Genomic DNA, 26,459 nt, shown 5'->3' with positions numbered 1-26,459 from the left:
CATGGGCCTTTATACAGTCGAGACAAATTACTTTGAATAATCTCGCATTGCTTCAACAAGCTTCAATGCAATACTAGTTAAGTCTGTTTTCATGGTTAAAAAGAACATGCACGCAAATATTGGGGATACAAGTTTTCTCAAAGGCCAATTATCGTCGCCAGTAATGAACGAATCTTTGGACATTTCTTTGAGAAAATTGTTTTTCTTCGACATTTGCGTGCATAAATGTAGGCAATAAAATATATTGTTTTTGCCTGAAATAATGAAAAATAGTATTTTCTGCAAAGCTTGCTCTCAGTCTTTGTCGAAAATTGTAATCCAGAGTACATTTTTCGACATATATTGTAAAGTTCTATTTCATCGACCCAAAAATAAAAGCGACAACACAGCTGCCTTCAGAGGTGCATTTCATATTACCTAATACGTTTAATGGCTATATAACGTATATCAGATAGCTTTATTACTCGTTTTCTAATTGTAAGGTTTGATTAAAAAAAATGATGTGCATCGTCCTATCGGATGGGGACGTAAAGACGGCGGCCCCGTGTATGAGGGAGCTTTAGGGCGTCAAACCTCTGCACGTAAAAGAACCCAACACACTTATCGAGAAGAGTAGGGGTGACCCGGTGTGCTTGGCCAAAAAATGCGAGCCGTGGCGAAGCCGCACTGCACTACCACTAGCTACTTGAAAAAGCATCATGCTTCACTAAGGTTTGATCAAGGAGGTTAAAATACATGTATTTTAAAGATCTTTAAACTCCTTGGTTTGATCCACTCGGCACCGGGAAGGACCCCTATTCTTTTTTGAGTGCTCGAGGTGTGGCTCTTCTCAAACACGGGACCTCCGTTTTACGTCCTACCCGAGGCACGTCCCCAACCTAAGCTATGCACTCATGTTCACCTGAGTGAAGTGAGGAAAGTCGTGTAAAGTGCCTTTCCCAAGGGCACAACGTCAACGGGACAAATCACGGGACCCCGGAATTCAACGCAGGACCTCTGGGTTCTGGGCCAAACACAGAAACTGGAGCCTACACCGAAGTCGAAAAAGAATGGACGTGTCTCTGACGTCATGATCAGTATGACGTCTATTTCTTTCGACCAATCAGCATATCCCTGGTAATCACGTCACGTGGTCGCTCCCCTGTGAGACAGGTTTTCGCCGAGCGGAGAATCGTTCTGACCGTCCGACTGTCCGACTCTCCGCACTAAACGCTCCTTAGGAACTGTTTGCGGCTCCTTTAAGATGTGAATGTCGAGACGAAGCTATGAAGACGTTGCTGCTTCTAAGGTATGTGTTCTCGCTCTAACTCTTGGTGGCAGTTTTCGTCAATTACATATCTCTGAAACTGCAAAAAATTATCAAGTTTTCTAGGGTCGTTGTTTTGATAATCATTTTCTGTTCTGCTTTTTACTAGTTTGTTCCTCGCGCTCGCCGTGGCTTCGCGTTCGAGTCAGAGGATTGAAGGTAAGAAATATTCCTTAGTTTGCTTCATTATAGGTCTATACGTCAACTTTCGTGGCCTTTTCCTGTCGTCATGCCTTGCTCTTTTCCACCTTCCGTCCAGCTGTTTACATCCCCGGGATGTGCGGGAATTTAGATGGAAATCAGCGAGTAAACAAATGCAAAATAATCCTCAATTTGAAGAGACCTCTCGCTGGGACTTTAAATATTTATTATTGTTCACGTGTTTGGTAGATTCTCTTCAGTCTTGCTTGCAGAAAGGATTCAAGGTTTTTCTTGAGGCGACTTAGGAATTACTCAGGATTACTTGAAGTGGTTGCGAAGTGTGTATTGGCTAATTTGTTGTGTCTGCGCGTGTTCCTATCCGTGCCTACTCTCCAATCAGAGGAGGGGTTCCGGCTGGTTTTTGACGTGTTTTTAGGCGTTTTCGTCGGGCTTTCCACTTTGCCATATTTTTTGTCTCTCTATTAACGACATAGAGACTAAAAAACATGACAAAGTAGAAATCCCGACGAAAACGCCTAAAAACACGTCAAAAACCAGCCGGAACCCCTCCTCTGCTTGGAGAGTATCCGTGCCAGGCGCCTCCCTGACGCTAGTCGGGTGGATCAGCGTTTATTGCGCGGAATGACAAAGGGATCTGGGTCTGAAAGGAAACCGATTATGCGCCATTTGCTTCACAAATACGCGGGAAAAGACGCAACAAAGTAAAGAGAATGTCAAATTAATTAGCGAAACAAAAGTTGCGCGGTCGGTGTGCGATTGCACATTGTTGATCTTTAACATCAACTTTGAAAACGTAAAGACTTATCAACGAGTGCGTAACACGTTTTATATTTATATCATATAAAACTGACGAAGTTTATGATGTTGTTTTACTCCAAGATGTTGTTTACTGGTCATACAGTTCTGATAGAAAACTATGATATTTATAACGCAACTCAAAGCAGAAAACATTGTAAACACAATTCTTTCGCTGCTGGCTCTAATCTTGACCTGAAGGACTTGAGAAAAAGGTTTAAGCCGATCAAGCAGCAAAGTACACACTGTCAGGGGAAAAGACAAACTCGCTAACTACATAATGTGCGTGTCCTATCCAGGCACTCTGACTTGAAGCTGGCTATTAGTACTAGTATACATACTTCCTGTATCTCCAAGCAGATATTGGGGGATACTAGTACTTCATTCGATTCACCCTATAGCTACAAGTATCATGCAACAAACAAGTAGTCAACTTACAATTTACATACAGAATTACACAATAAAAGTTATTACAGCTATTAACAGACAAGGGGGCTAATGGACAGGACAAGCAGGGAACCTTGCGTTTTTTGCCTTCCACAATAATTTCCTTCTCCCTTGAGTGTCGTTGAATACTCTTTGCTCAAGAGTATTTAAAGGTACTCAAGGGAGAAGGAAATTTCTTGACTCATTTCAGCCAGATTAAAGTAATTTGTTGATTGATTTACAGACTAACTTCATTGTCTGCTTTTTTCCTGTCATCCTTTAATATTTTGTGTGTGTGCAAAGAAAAGCTGAAGTTATGAAGTTTGTATGTATTTATAATGTAACCTCCAGTTAGTTATACACTAATCCACCGGGTTGCATAAGTCTGCCACTTTGAAAAACTTGAAAAACTTGAAAATCTTTAGTACATCACGCCCCATATACACGTAAGCACATTTTAGATATACAGGAGTGCATTATACTGGGGGACGTAGGGGAAGAGATCTGTTTGGACGTATCTTTTATGGGTGATGGAATCTTGTACCCTGGTGGAATTATGTAACTTACTAGATATTACATGTTTATTGTATAGAAGCAATACTCTCCAAGCAGAGGAATGGGTCAGGCAGGTTTTTGACGTGTTTTTAGGCATTTCTGTCAGGCTTTCTACTTTGTCGTTGGCTAGATATAAAAAAATGACAAAGTAGAAAGCCCGACAAAAACGCCTAAAAACATGTCAAATACCTGCCGGACCCACTGCTCTGCTTGGAGAGTAAGCTTTCTTAACAGAAGCAAAGCCTACATTTTACTGTTTTAACATATCCTGTTTCTTCCAACAAGATGAGTCAGTCCAGGAGAACGCAAGGAGACGGTCACACCCCAGGGGGGTCCTCGACCAGCCGAGTCGCCTGATCAGGGCACGAAGACAGGTGACACTGCAGGAGCACATCATGAGTAAGTAGTGTTGTCTTTTACATACAAATGTTTGGAACAGTATTATGGATTATAGTACCTTAAGCAAGTTAGCTTAGGGTAGAAAAAACTAGCAGTCACCAATCAAGACCATGTACATGCCAACAAGTACGGACCTTGACATGAAGAAGAAAAAAAATCAAGAAACAGTTTTTAGATTAGATTTTGTTGGTATGTACATGGCCTCGATCTGTGACTGCTAGTGTTTGCCTCTAAATTCAGTTTGGCTTTAAATGACCCTTACACGTGTAGGTAGTGCTGTAGCCTTTGTTATCCACTGTGTCTAGGGCATGGTATTGGAAGGTGGAGCCTTTTGTGGGTACCTAACGGCACAACTTCGGGAGCATGTCAGGGGATTTGAACCCAGGACCTCTGATTCGGGGCCAAACACCATAACCGTTATGCCAACAGATGCCACTTGTACCAGCTTATAAAATACCTCTAAATGATGCATGTTTAAAATCTTCTTTTTACTTAATGTTCCCAGAGACGGCCAATCACAGCGACGACTGTTGTGAGAACGGTGGCACGTGCATCCTGGGAAGCTTCTGCATGTGTCCGGGTAACTTCACGGGGCGGTACTGCGAGCAGCGCGCCGTGACCCTGCCCTGCGGAGACGTGCCGCACAACGATTGGATGTTCCAGGGCTGCAGCCTGTGTCGCTGTGGCAACGGAACCTTCCTGTGCATCGAGCACATGAGGCCTGACTGCGGTGAGCTCTGTTTCATTTGTCTGCTTGTAACATGTCACTGTTACAGTTAAACCTGTAGTAGTGACCACCTCTACACAAGTGACAACATGGCCAATGTGAGCACTTTTTGTTTGTTCTTAGATGATCTTTCCTATTGACACAAGTACTAAGAAATCCTGTCTATGGTGACAACCTGTCCACAAAGACCAGATTTTATCTATACCTACGGAGTGGTCTTTTTGGACTAGGTTTTACTGTATGTCCAATGTGGCAACAGATAGTTGTTGTGAGTCAATCACATGCTGCTGAAATAAATAGAACACTAGCACAATGTTGAAATTTAACGTTGGGTAACATAAATTCGCCATTTTTCCGATAATGGCTGACTGAAATCAATCTAGCAGAACAATAAACCATCCTTTTTTTCCATCATTCTGTCAGTATCATGTACTGTCTTTGCACTAATCATATATATGGTAGATTTTGTCTCTAGTCGTGCTGACACCATAATATTTCAACTTGAAACTACCGTCCGCCGCACGCACAATGACGGTGTTGTCGGACAGGTGTGAACATTATTTCGAGAGAGAAGATTTGTCTGGAATATCTTACCGCTAATTACATTTTATACAGCAGCTATTCGTTCCATCCTTGGCTTGAGGAGAGTGCTATGGATATAGAAGTGTCCAAGTAAAAAAATACACGAAAAAACAGCCGTACTGTACACATCAGGCCTTCAGTAACATTCCCGTTTGTTGAGTCCGTAGAACGTCACTCAAAGTCGATCCCCACCGTCATGGCAATGTGTACATTATTCATGGGAAGTTAGCTGGATGCCGTAGCAATGGTTATACTACTATGTCCATGTGTTCCTTGTTGTGTTATATGAGCAAACTTTGAGGAAAATATCGTCTTTAGTCCACTATCACACGCAACATTTAGACAAAAAAGTGTTCTTCACAAACCTTTGTCGTCTGCTTGACGACAGGATTCTGGGTAATAGTATGGCGGCGGGAAAATACACGTGCCGTAGGTTGTAGCAACAAAGAGGAGTTTTGACGATTGATCACACTTAGTCTCCAGTTGCAGGTTAGCAAAAGAGATTGTAATAAGTTGTCTTGTAAATAACTGTGTTTAGCAGGCAGGAGATGTGACATTTATAAACCAGCGAACAACCGTGCAGTGTGGTTCTCCCACGAAGCCCCCAGACTCTGTCAAAAAGGGACGGAGAGTTTTTGACGTCGCCAACTTCTAATGCATGGTTATCGAAGCTTTTCAGCCAGTGTTTTGAATACGTTAGTCTATCCGGTTTGCATTGCTGGCGTTATAACTGATTTTGCATCTAGCACATATCCCTAAAATACACCTTTTCTAAAAATGGCGAATTTAAGTACCCCGCGAATTTATGTTACCCAACGTTAAGGCTTGAAGTCAACTTGTTCAAATGTCTTTCCAACTCTTTTAGTTACACCTGGTGTTCATTTCTTTCTCTGTTCCAATCCAGAATCTGAGCGAGACGTTGTGAATGTGGTGAACAGCCAGGATAACCTGAACACCCTGTCAGTCATGGACTTGTTCGACCAATCACGCAACAGCAGCTCCTCTGCGCGAGGTCTGCACCATGAGTTGGAGGTGACGCTTCTAGTTAGTCTCCTAGCAACCATTGCCATGGCAACAGTGGTAAAATATGATTGAGAGGAGTGCAAAGTTCCTGTTTGTGAAATGACAAATGGGCAAAACTCAGTTAGCCTGGAGTCCAGCCTTGATAGCTTGGGCCCACTCCCAATGTCCGCTAGCTGCATTGGGAGTGGGCCAAAGCTAACAAGCTTTAGCCTGGGTGCCAGCCTTTTTAGCTTACATACGCTACCCAAGCTCGGCTCTGTGGAGCTTGGGGAGCGGAGCTTGGGTAGCGTATGTAAGCTAAAAAGGCTGGCACCCAGGCTAAACAAGCCTGGACTCCAGGCTAGAACTATGTCTGAAATCAAGCAGAATATTGAATGATGACATTGCAAAAGTGGTAACATATGATTGAGAGCAGCTGAAAGTTCCTGTATGAGAAATAATGTGACCAAAAGGGACTAAAATCTGTCTGAAGTTTAGCAGAAAACTGTACAGCTGGTGGTATCAAAAGACTTCAAATTGTTGGAATGATGGGGAAATGACGTTAAGGTGATAACAAGGAAGCTTTGAAGCAGGCAGCTGTATATGGAAATATTCCAGAAGTCAAGTCCTGTCTTAGAAATTCGGACAGACATTTTCAGACATAAGTGAGAGCAGGTGCAAGGTTTGGCTCCAAGCAGATGTTTGGTGGAAAATTTTAACAATTCCTAACTGCCTGGCTTCTCATAGCCTATGCCAGGCTCCGAGGATCGCTGGAAAAATAGTAGATATTGGTCAAATAGAGTGGATAGTATGCTAGGGTAGTCGGTCGGCCAATAGGTGAACCGTTACTCTATTTGGCCAATTTCTACTATTTCTCCAGCAATCCATTGAGCCTGGTACAGGCTAGCTTCTGGGTGAGTAGCTGCCAGAGGAGCCTGTCTGAGAAATTGTTAAAATCTTTTCCCCAAACATCTGCTTGGAGACTAGAGCAAGGTGAACACAAGTTTAAGTCCAGCTAGACCTTCTTGCAGCATATGCCTAAGAAAAGATGTGGACAGCAGAAGTTCACAAGTATTTATTTTGAGCAGTTGATTCTGCCAAGTTTTATGTGTTAAATTTCTTGATTTTTTAAATGTTTTACTTTCTAGCTGGCTGGAAGTTCAGGAGAAAACATTGCAAAGATGATACAAATGTAGGCTTCGATATGCTTTCAGGGGCAAGTGTAAACCTATGGTTTCATTTAGCTGTTGGCATATCTTGTTATGATTATTTGTTTATGTATATATATTGCAGAGTTTTACTACCTTTTGTTTATTCTGAGTGTTTTGAGTTAAAAAAAGAATAAAGCCTCACAATCTGAACTTGTTGTCCTGAATGATGTTTTCAACTTTGAGGAACTTCCCAGGACTTATAGAAGGTTGTACATGTATATACTGTATCTTAATTTTTCCCAAATGTTCAATGCTAGATTCTTTTCACACTACAGGCCCAAGTAAGTAGACTAGGACCATAGAGATACAATTGTGTTACTTGACAGATTTTCAAGATTCAAAGTAGTAAATGCATTCTGATGGTTTTGACATCCCTAAAAGGTTGGGCTCATTTTCTATGAGCATCCAATATAAAACATGACAGAGCCACTTCTGTACAGGGTTGGGGAACAGACTTACTCCAGACAGGCCCAATTAAAACTGACTTCACCACCTGGACACGAAATGTCAAAAAGCCAAGGATATTCCCAAGGTATCCAATTGGGATTCTCATCCCATTACTGTAAATGCATTCAAGTTCGCGTAGTTTAATTTCGCAACAGGAAGAAAATGGTGTGTCCGCAGTGGTTTTAAGTTTGTGTTTGAGACAATAGTAGACAAGGGTAGGAGGGCAAAAAAATTTTACGGTGGTTTTAACTTAAGTTCGCAGTGAAGAGCTTACCACGAAAACCGCGAACATAAATTAAAACCACCGTGAATATTTTTGCATTTACAGTAGCAGTAAAACTAGGTCTAAAGAAGGTAGCACTGTCTCCTAGCTCTGAAACTAACTTTTTCATAATTATATCTCTTTCACAAATCAACACAGATTAATGTAGCCTCCTTTGCAGACTTCTAGGGGCGCCGGCGTTTATTTTTGAGGAGAGTTGATTTGCGATGAATGAGAAAATTACGAATCAGCACTTCCCCAAAAAATAAATGCAAGATGTCTACGAAGGAGGCTAGATCAATGAACTTACATGTGTGTATAACAGAAGGGTTTTAACACATAGAATACAATGCAACTATGTTCTCCTCTGGACTGAATGCATAGAAACAAAAAAAAATGTGATAAGGATGTATTTTGTACAATACTTTATTTTCTCTAATACTGACTTTAAATCTTTTCCCCTATTTTTATACATTTGATCCCCACATTGAACTTGACTGCTCCATACCACCATGGAAAAATACCCCACGCCGAACATTTCACATTTACCCCAACAGGACTATATATACAGGCTTTTAATTTAATGTCATGATGGATTACCGGTACAGTGTATGTCTGTAAAACAACTTGGTGGAGACGGCCAACAGAAAACGGGGAATATGATATTAAAAAACTTCTCCAACAACCTCTGCTTGGAGAGAATGTAAAACACATGAAGATACCATTGCTTGATCCATATATCCACCCACATTCGTCGCCTGGGGATTAAAGTTATAATTATCGTGAAGCCAATGAAAAGCCTGTATAGGAGTGTTAAGTGTCATGACTTTTTCAACCTGTCATGTTGACAAATTGATGCTGAAATTATCATATTTTCTCAAAACCTGCTGTGAAAGATACCCATACAACATGATCAATTGGAAGCTACAGTGGTGTGTTTTTGTTGGGCAGACCTTATCTGCTCAAACTACGTTATAAACTTAAAGACACCACTGACTTGAGCACGAAAGGGCTTTCAGCCTACTACGGGACACCCACATTAGTGAACAAATTTTTCTCAATTTTATCCATGATTATTAGTTCATCTCACATTATCAATGTATTAGTGAAACATAACAGTATTTTAAGCGAAACAAATACAACAACAAAGACACCAGAAAAAGAACTTTGGGAGAAGCAACAAGAGCCAAAACTGAAATTTCCTAGAAGCATAACGGGTAAAGAATATTACTTAATGGCATGATGGAAAATTAAGAAGCCAACATATGGTCTTCTTTGAGAAGTGATAAAAGAAGCAGGAACCAGACCTTGTTCCTTAATTAAGTATCTACCCTCCCCGTGTCGTTCAGAGCAGTCATATGCCTGTACCTTCGACCCATGTACATGAATACAGTAGCACAGGCGAGTGTAGCCTCTACCAGGCTCCACAGGTTGCTGGAAAAAATAGTAGAAACTGGCCAACTAGAGGTCGCAAACTTTAACTTCTTTAGTGGACCAACTCCTCTGGCATGTTATCTGTCTATTTGGCCAATATCTACTATTTTTCTCTTTTCCAGCAACCCGTGGAGCCTGTTAGAGGCTAAGGCAAGTGTACAGACTGAGAACAAATGTACAGTTGTAAGAGAGCAGCAAGAACTCTGACTGAACTGGTAGAGATGAGACTATTTAGGGTGAACATTTTCACTTGATGATTTTCATGGTAATTCTTCTTTACCCTAGAGACTCTTCACATAATAAGTTAGAACCTAACAACCGAAGTACGGGGGGGGGCATTCCTTGGACCTCCTTGTATGGCTGACAGTTTTGCGACGCCTCCTATCTATTTGTACTTGAGGTGCAACAAAAAGGAGGCCGTATTATCAATGTAAGACTTTCAGAAGTTGGACTTGGAGGAACGTGAGAAACGCGCCATCAGCCATCGTACTGCCATCAATTTCTCAGTGGTCTCACAATGCCCCCTACCTATTCCTAATTGAGGTGCAGCAACATGGACGCAGGGTTTTTAAGTTGACTTTAGGATGTTGGACTTTGAGATACCTGCCACTGACTATCACAGTGATTTAAATTTCTCAATGGTTTCACGAGGCCCCCTATCTATTCCTACTTGAGGTGCAGCATCATGGTTCCGGGATTTTACCAGTGACTTTCAGGTGTTGGACTTTGACAAACCTGCCATTGACAATCCCAGTGATATCAATTTCTCAATGGTTTCACGAGGCCCCCTATCTATTCCTACTTGAGGTGCAGCATCATGGTTCCTGGATTTTCTAGGTACGACTTCCACAGGTTGGAATAACGCGCCATGGTGGCACCGTCGATGACGCGGTGGTCAGCTGACCAACTGACGACCAGGATGTGAGCAGCGTAAACCTCACCACTGGTGTTGAATCTGGGCAACACCTAGGGGTCAAAGGGCAACAAAAATCAATGAGAAATGGCCTTACATTGAGATTAACACTGGTGCAATGACCGAGCGAGTAGAGTGTTCCGCATTCCATAGGTTGTGAGTTTGATCCCCAGTGAGTCATACCAAAGGTACATACAGCTTTCTCTGGTTAGTACTCAGCATTTGGGAAAGAGTATGACAGTTGATCACATACTACTACCAGTAGACTACCTGTAGTTACGTGCACCATCTGGTGTGGGAAGGACTTAAACTTTAAAAAAAAAAAAAACTTTGTCAAAAACTTACATTGTTATGTATCCCAATTTATAAATCATACTAATTACTAGACTATCATATGTTAGAGTTCTTCTCACCTGCGTCTTGCCCAGTGCTCCTATAGCAACTTCAGGAGGCATGATGACAGGCTTGGCATAGGTGCCACCAATCTGGAACACAGTAAACATGACATACCATTGGTTAAGACTCTCATGATGCTCAGGAAGCAGCCAATCACATTGTATCTTTCAGTTTGAAATGGACCAATCATGAGGCATCAGACAGTGAAGATTGAGCAATCCAATGTTGCAACACAGTAAGGAATTAGCCAATGACAGTATCGCATTACACTGTGAGGAATGGGCCAACCATATACCGTCTGTTGTTCCCCGTCTCGCGAAGGTTAAATTTGATTGTGCATAGATGTCACGGCTTGATGGGAGACTACCATATGCCTCTGTCCTGTGGGTTGAGGAGGTGGAAGTCTTTCCACATTTTGTTAACCCATCCTCCAACTTAAGTGGTCATCCCCATGTATTTTGCCCTTTCAGCTTCACAGAGGCTGGGCTTTCTGGGCCACTCTTCATAACAAAAAAAAACAACAACAACAAGCAATAGAGAAATGATCATACTCACTGCCCCTATATTAGACAGTGTGAAGGTACCGCCTGTGAGGTCCTCGGTGCCAAGCTTGCCCTGCAGGCCCAGATTGTGAAGCCTGTTTAATTCTGCAGCCACCTCCAGCACAGACAGGCACTGAACATTCTTCACGTTGGGCACCACCAGACCGTTAGCTGTGTCCATGGCCAGGCCGATATTGTGAGAAGCCTGTAAAATGATAATTTAAATCAAAAAGCAGTGTAACAGCCATTATGGTGACAGAAATACCAAGTAAGCCACAATTCAACTACCAAAAAGTTGTTTAATTCACAAAGGTGCCAATGAACAAACATAACAGTAAAGGATAAACTCCTGACTTTGTTGGGGGAGGTAAAAGGCGGTGGAAGGAGAGGGCTGGGCTCCACCTTCCAATACTGTGCCCTAGACACAGTGGGTAACAACCCACTGTCCCTTGGGCTTCAAAAAGGCTATGGGACTACCTTTACCGTTACCTTTTGTTATAAGAATAGTATAGCTGCTGCAGCATGATGTAATAACATGTAATAACAACTGATCATCTGACTTACCTTATATGTGATGTTTTCACACTTCTCATCGACTTTTGCATTCAGGACTGGATATTGTAGAAGCGCCATGGAAGCAGCCTGGATGGGAATGAAGCATACATTTGTGTAATGTTGATAAGATGCTGAAAATAGTATTAGGACATAATGCACTGGTCTTCTTAGCCTATTGTATGCCGGGTACTCAAACATGCTTGAGGTGCAGATCTTCTGAAACACAGGGTAACGCTCAGAAAGATAATGACTCCTTGCAACTTGGGGTGCAAAAGACCACAGCTGGACTAAAATTCAAGCATCCTGTGTGATGGTTTACAATGGAAAATGTCTTTAAAGTCAAATTTTTACAAAACGATTTGAAAGCAATCGAGGACTATCAGTGTATAATTGAGAAATTCTTTGATCCTCAACACTGTATACTACTGTATCATATTGTTAAGTACTGAAAAGATTTTTGAAGACTTACCTTGATAAAGAAAGGCATGAAGGATAACCTGACTCCGTACAGTTCCGCAGCCCTCTTCAGCTCCGCCCTCAGCTGTACCAGCGCTGTCATGTCCACCTCGTCACAGTAACCAAAGTGTGGGATGGACTGAGCTAGCGTCATGGACTTCATCATTGCCTTCCTGAACCCTGTAACCATGGAAACACTCTCACTTTTGTTTACAAACAATGGGAACACTCTCACTTTCATTTGCTAACAATGGGAGCACTCTCACTTTGATTCAATATGTCAAACATTAATCTAAAATGTTTAGGTGAAGCTTTCATAAAACAATTAAATTCTTGGCAAAAGTCTAATTAATTTTTTTTGACTAGATGATAGAAAAGTCATATTGTTATTATTCATTCTAAATTTTAACTTCTTTGCTCTCATTTCAAATGGCCTAGTTTTGTCTTTCTGGTTATTTTATACCTTGAAATTTGAAACTTCACCTTTCACCTAAACTTTTACCTCTGTACCTACATTTTTGTGTGTGATATAAACAACCAACTTTATGGACACAACAAAAGTACAGAGACTTTCGTAAGGTCTACCACAACAATACATTAAAAAGCAGGCATCCTCAACTGAGGTAAAGCATGATGCTTTTTCAAGAAGCTAGTAGTAGTGCAATGCGGCTTCGCTTGAGGCTTATGCCTAAAGCTCCCTCATACACAGGGCCGCCGGCTTTATGTGACCATCCAAAATGACAAATGCAATCCCTTACAAAATGTCCGAGCTCAGGATCTTAGGACCGAACTCGGGCCCTAGGATCCACGGAATTTGATCCAGATGGCGAAACAGTGGGGTTGCGTTACCGCTTGCGCCATGGGGACATACAAACAAATAAGTGGATAAACAACATCAACTGACCCACTAGATGATTCACCAGCCATTGTTCACGATTTTGCAAAGGTAAGAGAAATAAAGAAAGGTGTAATCAGAGTCATGCACAATGTACTTGACGTTATGTCATACCTAGGCCGTGATAACGTTTGATAGGGGTGTTCCGGACCTGGTGAGATACTGTAAATGCTGAAATGTCACGGTGGTTTTATGTTTGCGGTTTTCGCGGCGACCATTTCACTGCAAACTGTAGCAGTATGAGACTATAACGCTGCCGCAAACTTAAAACCACCGCGAACACTCAATTTTTTCCTTAGCGCGAAAAAAACCCCACGCGAACTTAAATGCATTTACAGTATCACACAGGCTTCTACTTAAATCACCCTTGGTCCCAGCCCTCCCACGGGTCGGATCCTCCTCCAGGCTTTGGCTGTCGGGCGATCCGACCCGCGGTCGGGCTGGTACTTCGGGCGATATGGAATACACCATGTTGTATTCTATATTCATATAGAAAATCATGCAAAATCATAGGGCTGACTTTCCCACGTCTGGCCTCTACCAGGCCCCACAGATCGCTGGGAAAATAGTAGAAATTGGCCAAATAGGGTTAATTGTATGCTAAAGGAGTCGGCTATGGAGAGAGAGTCTAATCTGCCATCCTAGGAGCCTGCAAGTGAAACCCTGGCAAATATTCTCCCTATAGCCGGCGTAGTTAGTCTGGTAGAGACTATGTTTGACCTATCAGCATGACTAGTGGGAGGGATGTTATAAGCGGGTTTACTCAGGCTATAAAGTGGTGGCTAAAGTGAAAATTGATACTGTCATATTTAACCCAACCTACCTTTGATTGGTTCGACTCTGTCCTCCCCCACCACAGTTGGCACGGCAACCACGGGGAGGGGTTTGGGTGGGGCAGGGGGAGGGGGAGAGGTAGAGGGAGGGGGTGGGACGAGTTCGGGGGTGGGGTAGTAGGGTGCTGCTGGGGTGAGGGACGGCTTCACATCTGAAACACAGTAAACATTATGAGTACATTACAGAAAAATCTTACCTCAAAAGGTGCTTGTTTTTGTTTAGAGGATAGCAACTGTGTGTGCACGTGTGTGTGTGTTGTTGTGTATATGTGGCTGCATGTGTGTCAGTAAGCATGCGTTTGTATGTGTGTACATGTTACATATCTCATATTCTGCTTGTCAAAAAAGAACTTCTAAATTCAGTGTTTTTCTGTTATCCTGTTTACTGACAAAGAAACACAGGTAAAACCATAACCTAATGCAAGGCAGATAGAGATTAAAACCCAGAGATACAATAGATAGAAGCCCACCTGGATCAATTTTAGGCGGCTGAGTTCCTGCCAGGAAGTTGAGGACGTCTTCCTTCAGTATTCTCCCATCCTTGCCTGTTCCTAGGACCTCTGATAGGTCAAGCTATTAAATGTCAAACACAAATATTGCCTTTGAGTATTAACAGTAGTAACAACATCAGTGTCGATGAGTAATTCATTAACTAAAAACCTGTGCCTTTAGTTTGAAAGTTTAAAAAAAAATTATTTCTCAGCTGAAAGATCAATGTGAAAACGGACTTTGAGAAGGAAGACTTTAAAAGTTTAAGTACACAAAGTTTTAGGAAGTGAATACAGTCAGATTTAAGTTTTCCTCCCAGCCTTCTGCCTTCATCTTATCATTTTGCTTCCCTTTTACTTTAAAATGAACCTTCTGTTGTATGTAACCAAAGACCTTAACTGACAGAAACTGAAGAGTCTGTACCTTGGTACACACAGTTTTATAGATTGAATACAGTCAGATTCTCTTCCCAGCCTTCTGCTCTCATGTTATCCTATTGCCTACATAATTAGCCCTTGAGTGCAAATATGGACTGGATAACGGATTAATGACTTAATTATGTATTATGATGTATTCATGTATTTATTTATCTAATTACTTATTCAACTATTTATTTTGATGTATTTTCTATGATTGTATTGATATCGGTTACGTTAAGTTTACGTTAAGTTTATTTTTGTACCGTGACTCCTGCCCCTCCGTTTCACTTCGACCGTGTCGAAAAGCGGCCATATTATGGCCGAACAAGCATTCGAAGTAAAATAAAGGCTTTGACTTGACTTGACTACTTTTAGTTTACAACATACCCAGTAATCAAAGACATTCACTGACGGAAAACAAACAAACAAACCAACCTTGTTCTCCATGGCGAGTCTACGGACAGCTGGTGTCGCCATGACCTTCTGACCTTTGACCTGCTGGTGCATGTGTTTCTGGTCCGAGTCTTCATCTGAGGAGGATGTGTCACTGGTCACTTCTGACTGCGCGCTGTCATCTGTAAGGTGAGGAACAGAGCTCATTATCATTGTCATCTTGCATTTCTAGCTTTCAGAAAACTATTTTTCAGCTGGTAGTAACAGTTCTGTCTTCTGTGAGGCAAGGAACAGGGCTCGCTTAGCTCTTGTTTCCCAGATGTGTTGTGATGGCTGAGATAATTGGTAATAACTATTTTTGCATTCGATTGAAGCAGTACAAGATTGTCACGTACAAAATTTTAAATGGCTTGATCCCAGAAAAAATACAATACCCTGTAAGATTGGGTGATGACAAGCATAAAAACCTGACATAGAAGCAAGCAAACACACACACAAACAGGGAAGCTACATCTCCCTGCCTCCGTTCTACTTACCTCTCTCTACATCTAACACCAGGTAGCTATCTAAAGAGGAACACAACAAATAGAGAAGAAGCAAAGAAATGCAGTAAACTAAGTATATTTCATATTTCTTGTTACTTCTTCCTCCAACTGTCTCAATATCTTACAACAAACATAAAAATTGGAAACTGCCCAACCTTTGTTCCTCATTGCTATTTGCTTTACAATACTAACTTACAATACTACCTTAAAATAGCTTATGTCAAACACACAAATGAAAGAACTATCATATACTTCAGCCAAATCTTTGCACATGTATCTCCTTCTCCAGCCTGGCTTTTAGCTAGGACTTTTAGACAGGGTTGTTTCTATATCCACCAACGGTGCATCCATGGCTGCGATGTCCTCCACTTTGTAATGAAGCTACATTTGTAGCCGATAATGCTTGAACAAATTGACAAACAAACACAGCCTATAACATACACCCTTCTCCGGCTATATCTCTATATCCACCCATGGAGTCTCCACAGTTGCAATGTCCTCCACATCGATTCATAGAGAAGTCTGCAAACAATGTCTTCCAACAAACAAAAAACAAACAAAAATAGCCTACAACTCACCCCCTTCCCCTGCTGTCTCTATATCCGCTAGCGGATTCCCCACGGCTGGGATGTCCTCCACCTCGTAGTGCAGTTTGCGGACGATCCTCAAACAAACTGACCAACCAACCAACAAACAGACACAGCCTACAACTCACCCCCTTCCCCTGCTGTCTCTATATCCACCAGTGGATTCCCCACGGCTGCGATGTCCTCCACTTCATAGTGCAGTTTGCGGACGATGCCGTCATACCTGCTGGTGATGGTGACGGAAGCTTTGTCACTCTGGACTTCACAGATGGAGTCAAACTGGGCCACCTTGTCCCCTACCTGCACGTACCTGGGACGGGAATCAGATATTCAAATAAGTTAGAATAGAATGTCTTGTCGTTGAAGAGATTCATCAGTGTCTTGTGGGATTAAGTAATGGAAACATAAAATTCAACATGTTGTCACTCTGGATCTCACAGATGGAGTCAAACTGGGACACTTTGTCTCCTACCTGGACATACCTAGGACAGTGGGCAGCAGTTCAAAAATAATAATTACACATTACTCATAAGTGTCATGTTTACTTCCCAGTTGTGTAAGTATATGCTGCTTCTCCATATAGATCATACCTCGCGGATCCAGAGGGATCAAGACCCCACTTGTTAAAAATTGCATATGTCTTTCGAAGGGGACGTCAAGCCATCTGTCTTATGAATGGGGCAGCCTTCATGCTTAAGCCTCCGGTGTTAAAATTCTGCATGTTAAAGACCCCAACACACTTGCCAAGACAGGGAATAAAGAAGAGATCTATGCACTCACCATTCTTTAACGCTGACTTCAGCGATGCCCTCTCCTATGTCTGACAACTTGAACTGTACAATTTCTCCACAGCAGGCTGAAAAAGACACACAAAACCTAAATATCAACATTTAGTTTCCCCAACTTTGGGTTACATTTTATTCATACAAAAACATGATAAAATAGCTCACTGGTTTGTCAAAACATTTTACAGAGAATACAATGTGGTTACTTTAATAATACATGTATGAAAAAATACTGATCCCTCAACTTTAATTTCTAACATGGGATTAGATGGATATACTTTTAAGCTTGTTATGATGGAGAGTTGTTAAATACGTATCCTTACCTGCTGAAGTTTGTAGATGCCTGAGATGTGTCTGTCTGTGCAGAAGCTCCCCCTGGCAGAGTTTGGTTGTAGCTGCAGGTCTGGCCGAAGCACAGTGGTACAGTCTGGGAACCTAATAATGCATGTGGCAAGCACAGTATTGTCAGTATGTTTACAATCTGAATGATGACATTTATCAGTAGTTTCTGAAAGAGTTGTCTCATGTTTTCCTTACTCTTTTGTGAATCTGCGCCAGTGTTGTCTAACTGGTGTAACTGCCCTTTGGCATAACACACCGTCTGGTCTCACAGAATCCACAGAATCGGCGATGTTCGGAAGGTTCGGAAGATTTCCGACCGTTTCCGGAAAGATAGCGAAGATCCCCCGACGACGTTCCGAGCGCTTTCCGGAAACGGTCGGAAATCTTCCGAACCTTCCGAACATCGCCGACCTCAAACAAGATGGCTGCGCGGTTGAACTGAGGGAGCGATACGTGGGGGATTGTTCGCAAATGGTCGCGCTGTGGATATATTACGGGTGATCTGGGATTCGTACGGGTGCGGAATGATAGGTAAGGGTGCAAGGAAGCTAGGGACACCCAGAAACCTGGCGGGGAAGCAACTATCGCGCAGCGGATGGATGGGGTGTAGATTTTTCAATGGATCTTTCCACGACTCTTGTGAGGGTAATGTAAAAGAGTCTTTAGACATACAGCAAAATATACCCGATTAAAGAGTCGCCACGGCTAAGGTTTCACTCAGTTAGGTGCTAGGAGAGGCTGTGATATTTTTTCGTCTGTCTCTCTCTGTGATGAAAACAAACCATGGCTACTCCTAGTCCCCAACTGAAACCTCTGCTTGTAGAATACCTAAAGAGGGCTTAATTTTTGATCAAGGGGGTTTGATTTAAACCTCATTGTCTTGATGAAATCCACAAAATATTTCTTTCTTTGGTCAAGGTTTACAACCTAGCAACTTGCCTTGCAGTGGTTACATAGATGCTAAAAAAATAATCATCTAAATTCATTCCTTGGGTTATTATGCCAAAAACCCAACCAAAGTGGACACACAGCTCTAGGTCAAAAGTTTACAACATCATTACTTTCCCGCGTGACCCCCGACAAACGTCTCTGATTGGTCAATCAGAAGGCATTTCAGAGGTGTGTCCCTCTCGTACCCAGTGTCACGTGTGACTGCTGTGACACGAAATCGGAGATGTGTCTCTCAGAAACAAACAAACAAACAAACAACAATACACGGTTTATGCGAGCCTTACACGGCCACAACACACATGACCTGATCATGAGTTTCGTTCAAATTTGGTATCTTAGTCAGCTTTCAAAGCTACGTGTCTTGCCAAACGTTTACGTGCAGTCTGTCCCATGACCGATCACTTTGTGACCACATAAAAAAGCCACGTCACACCTTTATAGACTGATAAGTGGCACTGCCTTGTTATGATCTACTAAAGCTGTACTTACCTGATGTCGATATCTCCCAATTCTTGGACAAATCCGCAAAGACGACCTCAAAAACACACGACCCGCCATCTCCACACCACGATTCCAGAAACGCTACCACGCATGTGTGTGAACCTTTCACCTTTCAACTCTATATCACCTCTAACCTCTGACCTTGTCGGCTGCTAACGTGTTGCAGAGTTGCACAAATGATTGCAATGGTGTATTTATAGCCCAAATTAAGCGGATATAAGAAAGAGACCAAGTAGCAGCAACGGTGGAATGAAGAACTGAATGTTGTCTAAAGTTAGAGTTTGATTTTGGTTAACGTAACAGACGTTTTAGCGTTTTTTTGGAGTTGGCACAATTTGTTAGCCTGCAAGGAATTGTAAACGTTACTAGGAGGGCGGTACCGGTGCATTGCGGTATCCGGAAAATGGCAGCGGCTAAGAACGTTATCCTTATTGATGGCAGCTATCTTGAAGGGGTGAGTACAGGTTACGTTACAAGATGTCCATTCTAGATCTACTCATATCTTAGTTTTTCTACATAACGTCTGCATTCATTTTTGCAATAGACTTGAGGTTTACCATTGTTAAAAGAATGTTCAAGTTCCTTTCAATGTGCATAAATGGATATCCAGGAGAGCTAATATTCTAGAAAATTGAACATGTTGTCCCTCACCCATCCCTCAATGTTCCTATCCTTTCATTCATTTTCATTTCATTCATTCATTTGCTCATTTATCTATAATTCATTCATTCCCTCCCTCCACCCTCCCCCAGGGAGGGCAGATCCTGAGGAATGCCACGGCTCTCAGCTGTCTACTGTCTCAGCCAATCAGAGTCAACAACATCCGGGCAGGGCGCAGCACCCCTGGGCTCAGGTCAGTCTGAGGTTCAAGCTTAATTTAAAATCTCAGGTTCAAATCCTGGCAGCTCTGAGACCCAGTTTGTGCACTCTAAAAAGAAATTGTCAAAGCAGGTTTTTCTCTATATCTAATAAGGCGATTTAGCCAAAAGCTTTTTCAGTAGCTCAGAGCAATGTGGCAGAGTCAGTGCTGATATTGACTTGTATAGCCACTTAGCCATCATCCCTACTCTGAAGGTCTAACACCTTAGGCTCCCCTATACACAGGACTGAAGGCTTAATACTGATAGTAAGTCCATTCAAAGGAAAAAATTGTAACCAGATCCTGTCTGTCGGGCTTGAATCAGTCCAACCTCTGGATCCATGGAATTTGATAATCAAATGTATCAAATACAGACACCCCTTGGGCACCCACACATTGATCACCTCTTCCCCAGACCGCAGCACCTGAGTGGTATCGAGCTGGTGCGGGACTTGTGTGGAGGAAAGCTGGAGGGAGGCAAAGTCTCGTCCACTGAGATCAGCTTCACTCCGGGACAGATCCAGGGGGGGAACTTCCTCGCTGACACACATACGGCAGGGTAAGTGTATGTGCATGTTGGTTTTGTTTCGAATTGAATGATTGTAAACATTTAGGTTTACCTGCCTGCTCTATAGGGTGTTTGCTAGGGACGCAATACCTGCCATGCTTATTGCTTGAACTTAGTGGAGTCAGAACTTTAGATTTTCTGAAGTTATAAGTCATACCTGTGTATGCAACTGTATCAAACTATGAATTAAAAATCAAATTTATCAAAGCAGCCCTTCCACTGATCAGGTTGTAGTCTTAAAGGTTAATGGCCAACACTTCTAAGCCAGAAGAATTAGAAACATCCTAATCCTGCATGTGTGTACGGCCGCAAGCCTTGGGGAGAAGGCCCAATCAGTCCTAGGCAGTGAGAGGTTGTGTAACACAGGCTAAGGATAGCAATTCATGCCAATCATGGCTTTTCTAACACTAGAATCTGTCATGTTTTTTTCCAGGAGTATCTGCCTGCTGATGCAGGTGTCCGTCCCCTGCCTGCTGTTCTCCCCTGGCCCCGCCCAGCTCACGCTGAAGGGAGGAACCAACGCTGAGTTTGCTCCTCAGATAGACTACACCACCATGGTAACACATGCGTTTCGTTTTGGATGTAGCCAAACAAAGCCCATTCAAAATAGCTGGTATCTAAAAGTATTAGCAACTAGGTACGTTGATGAAGGTTAGACATCCAGATAGTAAGATATGCAATGCAGAAGTTACTCAAGCAACTGGATAGATTTTGTAAATGGTCATGATTGTTAACTTGTACGGTTGCTTGAGTAAATTTGTATTGTGCTTTAAAAACTAGGTTACCCTCCTACATTACATGGAATTGTAAATTTCATGTTATTCAGTCTTTAGAAAAGCCATAAACTGTTCATACACTGTCTAAAGGAAAGTAACTGACCTATGTTCACCCTTGCCTTGCAGGTGTTTGGACCGATAGCTGAGAAGATGGGAGTAAAGTACACATGTGACATCAAGAGAAGGTAAGACTCAAAAAATGCTGGATACTTAGGTGAAAACAAAATATTTAAAGTGAATACACATACATTCAGGCATGATTCAGGCAAAGCATACATGTAGGTATAACGCCACAGTGCTCCAAGGGTTTGTCAACCTTCTTTGGGATTTAACTCGAGGTCTAGCCTTTTAGTTCTGCATGCATGCCATGTTAGGTACATGCACAACTTCAGTTTGGTATGGTCTCTTAAAGGTAGACTGCATTTTCCATAACAGCTAATACTATGGCTGGCACTGAAGAATACAAGGTTGTGCATCAGATAAACTATGCTGAAGCTGATACCAAGTGTTTATATCCTGTTCCCAGAGGTTACTACCCAAAGGGTGGTGGGGAAGTCCGGATCACCACCTCTCCTGTAGCAGTGGTTTCTCCCATCGACCTCATGGACAGGGGTCAAATCACAAAGGTCACAGGGAGGTCATGGGTTGCTGGGTCACTGCCTGTCAAGGTCAGTAGAGGTTTTTTTTTTATTGCTCTTGGTTATGATGTTATTTGAGTTGTTTTTCGTGAAACCAAAGGAAGGTGTGTTCAGCACCAAGGACAGGCATGGCACTGACTGGTATTTCAACAATATACAGAAAAAGGACAGTACAATATGCTTTTAAAATGTTCACTATAGTGATGGCTATATTCTACATAACTTCACCTTGTCCCTATAGTTGGTAAGGCAGCCACAAACCTGATCAAAGATTATTCAAGGAAATTGATTGCAAGATATGGTAGTCACTAGCAGCTTGCTTGCTTTCAAACTGCAAACTGCAAGAGCATGGGTTATATGTAGGAGACTAGAATGCACCTTTCCACTGCAGTTGTTTCTGTCTTTTGACTGCTATTTAGGTTATTACATGATTGGCATTGGTTTTCATGGTGAAGCCAAGGGAATGCATGTTCAGCACCAAGGACAGATATGGTACTTATGTGGACACCGATGTGGACATCTTAACAAAATGGACAGCACAATTGCTTTCAATGTTAATCAGTTTATAATGATTATGTTCTACCTAACTCCAGCTAGCCCACCAGGCTGGTAAGGCAGCCACAGCGCTGATCAAGAGAGAGTTTCCTGACGTCCCAGTCGACATCGAGGCAGTGCAGGAACCCAGACACGCCGCCTTTGGGAACGGCAATGGCATTGTGTAAGTCAAGGGAATTGCTGTTGTTCTGTCTACTTCTATCCACAGGAGGTGTTAACATGCATGTTAATCTTGTCAAGGAAGGCACTACTTGAAAGAGTTTTAAAACAAGCAAAAAACATTATGTTAAGATACATCCGTCAAGTCAGAAAACAATGAAATGATGTGTGGTATAATATGTGGAAGGGCTGTTATACCAGCTATATACAGATACACTCGCTTACTCTCAGGTTTATCGTCTGTTGTTCCCCGTGGTGCGGGGGTTGGACTTGCTTGCACGAGTATGTGGGGGCTTGATGGTAGATGTAACTATAAAAATCAGTTGTGAATTGCAATTCATTCATTCAGCAATACCAAACACAAGTATAAGTTCATGTTCTTTTTAGCTTCCGGTCATGGATTTTCTTCTACTAACCATTCTATCATGCAAATAGATAAAGTTAACTAACTGATTCAACTTTACATGAAACTGTGTTAGGATCATGGCAGAAACCAGCACAGGTTGCAGACTGGGAGGTTCAGCCCTGGGTAAGAGAGGAGTCCAGGCTGACGATGTGGGGAGAAAGGCGGCTCAGGTCTTAGTGAGGAACCTCAAACATGGGGGATGTGTAGACGAATATCTACAGGACCAGGTGGGGCATTTCAATAATCCTTTTGGGGGGGGGGGGGCACTTCTGTTGTCTAATGTCTTAGTACATACAACATTATAGGACTTTTTGGTATACATGTACTTGAGAAGGCAGGAGTCTAGGCAGTCGAAAGAGGGGATAGACAAGGACAAGTCATGCACTCCAATGTGCAAGTACTTAAAAGCTGTTAGCCTAATTGACAGTACTCTCTACTGAAATGTGTAGAGAGTAATTTCATATCTTGTTTTCATTGTTAAGTCCTGCAAGGATCTGTCCATTAGAGCATTTTAAACATCCATCCATGTATGTGTTCCAGTTGATCCTGTTCATGGCCCTGGCTAAAGGCAAGTCCACTGTGAGAAGCGGGCCGATCACACTGCACACTAAAACTGCAATATTCATCGCTGAGACTCTTACAAAGGTACGTATAGACCTTGAAACTGCTGCCAGTGATATATGTAATTCATATAATCTGCGACTTAGTCCTTTCAACTTGTTGCTGAATTAATTGATGTGTGTGAATTAAAAGAGTATGCTTTTCTCTGCAGCTTGGAATCACTGTAATAACTTTTATGTATAATAGACTCAGTCATATTTGGGACTGCATTCTTCACACTGCAGCAGTTTCACTTAGCTGAAGTGCAAAGTGGAACCAGTTAATATTGCCCTTAGGGTCACTGAAACGTTTGCTGTTGTAACCCTTTGGTTGTTGATAAAGAACTTTCTTTTCTTATTCAGTCTTTTACATGAAGACACTTGGTGTTAAAGACATGATTTAGAAGATGACTTGTTTGTTTTCAAATTCATTCAGACTGTTTCCATGTTGTGACATGTGCAGGCAAAGTTCACAGTAACTCCTGAGGGAGACCCAGAGACGGGCACCAGCATCATCGAGTGTGAGGGCATCGGGATGGAAAATAGATATGGCTGAGGGACAGCTCAATATGGAACACTGATCACCTTTTGCTAATAGCTACCTGTGCAATGTATATGTGTAACCACCACAAATGCCACAGGAAGTTGAGAAAGGGGTAGACGTGTAGCCTCCACCAGGCCCTCTTACGGGCGTATGAATCAGAGAATTCGGCAGAAAAAGGAATGATTAGCCGGTAGAGTCAGTCCACAGTGAAGATGACATTTTGCCAGCAAGTGAAACCCTGGAGTAGTTAGTCTGGTAGAGACTAGTATACGTGTACCAAATTGAAAATGACACCTTGCTAGCCATGTGCACAAAAAATAACAATACAGCTGCAAAGTTTTGTCTTATGCTGTACAGTTTGGAGAGTAAAATCTCATGCATATATAGCAGATAGATGTCTCAACACTCATCACCTCCTGTAGTTCTGATGATCGCTACATGTACCACAGGGACTTCAAAAAGGTAGTGTCACCACACTTATTGAGTGGAGTAGGGGTTCATACATGTATGTATCCTGTTGGAAATGCCACTTTTGATTTTCATGTCAAAAAACATAGCACAGAATGCTGTATTATGCGGTTCATTTCTGTTGTTTTGTTCTGTTGTTCTAATGGCATCAACAACATGACGGTGCCAGGAAATGAGACTTATCCAGTAGATGTCTTGACTTGAACACCTCTTGTATACTTCTGATATCATTACAGCTTCTGCAAATGGCACAGATTCTGCTTCGCATGACAGAAAAAAAGGAAGTTGGCGAAGATAAGATGGAAAACCCTAGTAACAAGGTGCTCAGTGAGAGAAAAGGCGTTGGCAAATCCAGGAGCCAAATAAATGAATTTGTAAGGCATAAAAGGTGTGTATAGATGTGATGTTAGGTTAACTACATTACAAAAACACTCCTGCAACAGTTCTATAGAATAAGCCTTGTATTGAAAAGTACCTACTAGTAAATATTCAATACAGTAATACAATTTGTTTGACTACAAAATACACATATATTTAATTCATTACATTTTTCTCCAAAATTGAATAAGATAAATATTTGACATAAGAAATCAGCAATGACTCCATCAATAGAATCTACTTGCTCTGCCTTTGTTCAGAGATGTCTACATAGAAAGATTTTTGGTCTGGTGATCAGTCTTCATACATTTCATTGAACTTGTAGTTTTATTCAATCAATCACAAATTGCACCACTGGAAGCATTAAAGAATAAACATATGTTAATGCTCTGTGCCGACCTGTTCTGTAAGTTATGAGAATTCAGACATATATATATGGACTAAATGCTTGACGGAGATTGCTACATTAGCAACATATTCATAAAGTATCATATTCATTACCTTAAAATTGTGTTCTTGGTTCTGATTGGTTAATTTATCTGTCAATCAAATGATGTTTGATAGTTGTGTGAGTTATTGCTGACCACATTTGGTTGATACCTGAACTAATTCAATGTTGAATTTTTTTTATTTTAATAGAAAACATTTTCTGATACAGTTAAACAGTTTTGATAGAATTCTGATAACATAATCATGTATGAAACGGCTATGAATTATTCCTTTAGTAAAACTCTCAGTCTTCAAGGGAAAAAATCATACAATGTATGACATAACTTACATCAATTCAGTATTCTACGTCAGCCCCCCCTCCTAGGCCTTTTTACTGGTATTGTAATAATAGGAATGTTGGTAAGGAACTGACTTATCGGATTTGGATACATCTTAAATTTATGAATCAGCCAATCACAGAGCTATAAATACAGTCATGTACTATGATGGGAAATTGACCAATCATATGGCACCATTATATGACATTCATTAGCATAAATGCATGGCTGGAGATGGACCAATCACATTACACCATCTCCAAGTTACCAGAATATAGTGCATATGTGCCAATCACGGAATAGCACAATATGGCTTGGTATGGGTTAATCACATACCACCATCTTAATACCGAGGACATCATTCACATTTATGTTTATAAATTTTAGATACTGTAGATTTCAAGTGTTTGTACAAGTTCAGAATTTCCTGTTCTTTCTAACAACTTCTCCACAAGAAAAGCAAGATTTGACTAACAGTAGAACAAAAGGACCTATTAAACGAAACTGTACATCTGAAACCACTTTTCGATCAATCGCTTGTAGTTGGAAGCTTTTCTGAGGCTAGTGTGGAAATCTAAGTCTCAATATTGTGAAAAAACATATTCATCTGCTTTCTGTACTTCATCTTTAATTCAAACATACACATGTAGCATGATTGTCTTTCTCATGGTTCCAGCATTATTGCAGCTTCTCCTGCAGTTCCAGTCGCTTCTGCAAGGGGTTGTCGTAGATCCATTGCTCCCCATCCTCATGGAAGAGCTGCATAAAGAAGGGAGCATTTTCATCTGGCACACAAAATATAATGACGGCTCAGTACATCTTCAGATTTATT

The 26,459-nt window shown here is 41.7% G+C and overlaps 4 protein-coding genes across 11 annotated transcripts in view; 2 read left to right on the top strand and 2 right to left on the bottom strand.

The window, feature by feature from the left end:
- The first annotated feature begins 1,140 nt into the window (after positions 1–1,140).
- LOC136444941 (uncharacterized) lies at positions 1,141–6,173 on the top strand. The gene is made up of 5 exons (XM_066442726.1): positions 1,141–1,288; positions 1,416–1,465; positions 3,530–3,643; positions 4,149–4,373; positions 5,857–6,173. The coding sequence occupies exons 1-5, from the start codon at positions 1,266–1,268 to the stop codon at positions 6,045–6,047; spliced, it is 603 nt and encodes a 200-aa protein (XP_066298823.1). The 5' UTR covers positions 1,141–1,265; the 3' UTR covers positions 6,048–6,173.
- A 3,474-nt stretch (positions 6,174–9,647) lies between these two features.
- On the bottom strand, positions 9,648–19,021 carry LOC136445069 (lipoamide acyltransferase component of branched-chain alpha-keto acid dehydrogenase complex, mitochondrial-like). The gene is made up of 13 exons (XM_066442924.1): positions 18,899–19,021; positions 17,440–17,551; positions 17,112–17,187; positions 16,460–16,641; positions 15,242–15,381; positions 14,369–14,471; positions 13,889–14,050; positions 13,402–13,544; positions 12,184–12,414; positions 11,724–11,801; positions 11,173–11,364; positions 10,635–10,706; positions 9,648–10,274 (listed from the first exon to the last, which is right to left on the bottom strand). The coding sequence occupies exons 1-13, from the start codon at positions 18,965–18,967 to the stop codon at positions 10,107–10,109; spliced, it is 1,728 nt and encodes a 575-aa protein (XP_066299021.1). The 5' UTR covers positions 18,968–19,021; the 3' UTR covers positions 9,648–10,106.
- Positions 19,022–19,032: 11 nt separating this feature from the next.
- On the top strand, positions 19,033–25,253 carry LOC136444190 (RNA 3'-terminal phosphate cyclase-like). The gene is made up of 10 exons (XM_066441674.1): positions 19,033–19,364; positions 19,663–19,763; positions 20,185–20,328; positions 20,771–20,894; positions 21,240–21,298; positions 21,640–21,781; positions 22,345–22,469; positions 22,945–23,098; positions 23,412–23,516; positions 23,934–25,253. The coding sequence occupies exons 1-10, from the start codon at positions 19,314–19,316 to the stop codon at positions 24,024–24,026; spliced, it is 1,098 nt and encodes a 365-aa protein (XP_066297771.1). The 5' UTR covers positions 19,033–19,313; the 3' UTR covers positions 24,027–25,253.
- The window catches only part of LOC136444189 (oxysterol-binding protein-related protein 9-like), a 22,431-nt gene continuing 20,897 nt past the window's right edge, over positions 24,926–26,459 (bottom strand). For all 8 annotated transcript variants that reach the window (XM_066441665.1, XM_066441670.1, XM_066441672.1 and 5 more), the window contains one exon: positions 24,926–26,386. In XM_066441665.1, coding sequence (XP_066297762.1) covers positions 26,306–26,386 — 81 coding nt within the window. In that variant the 3' untranslated portion in view covers positions 24,926–26,305. The remainder of the gene's footprint in view (positions 26,387–26,459) is intronic.

Source organism: Branchiostoma lanceolatum, chromosome 11 (assembly GCF_035083965.1).
Source record: "Branchiostoma lanceolatum isolate klBraLanc5 chromosome 11, klBraLanc5.hap2, whole genome shotgun sequence".
Lineage (NCBI taxonomy): Eukaryota > Metazoa > Chordata > Leptocardii > Amphioxiformes > Branchiostomatidae > Branchiostoma > Branchiostoma lanceolatum.
Note: the sequence above shows the minus strand (reverse complement) of the source record. Positions and strands in the feature narration are given on the sequence as shown.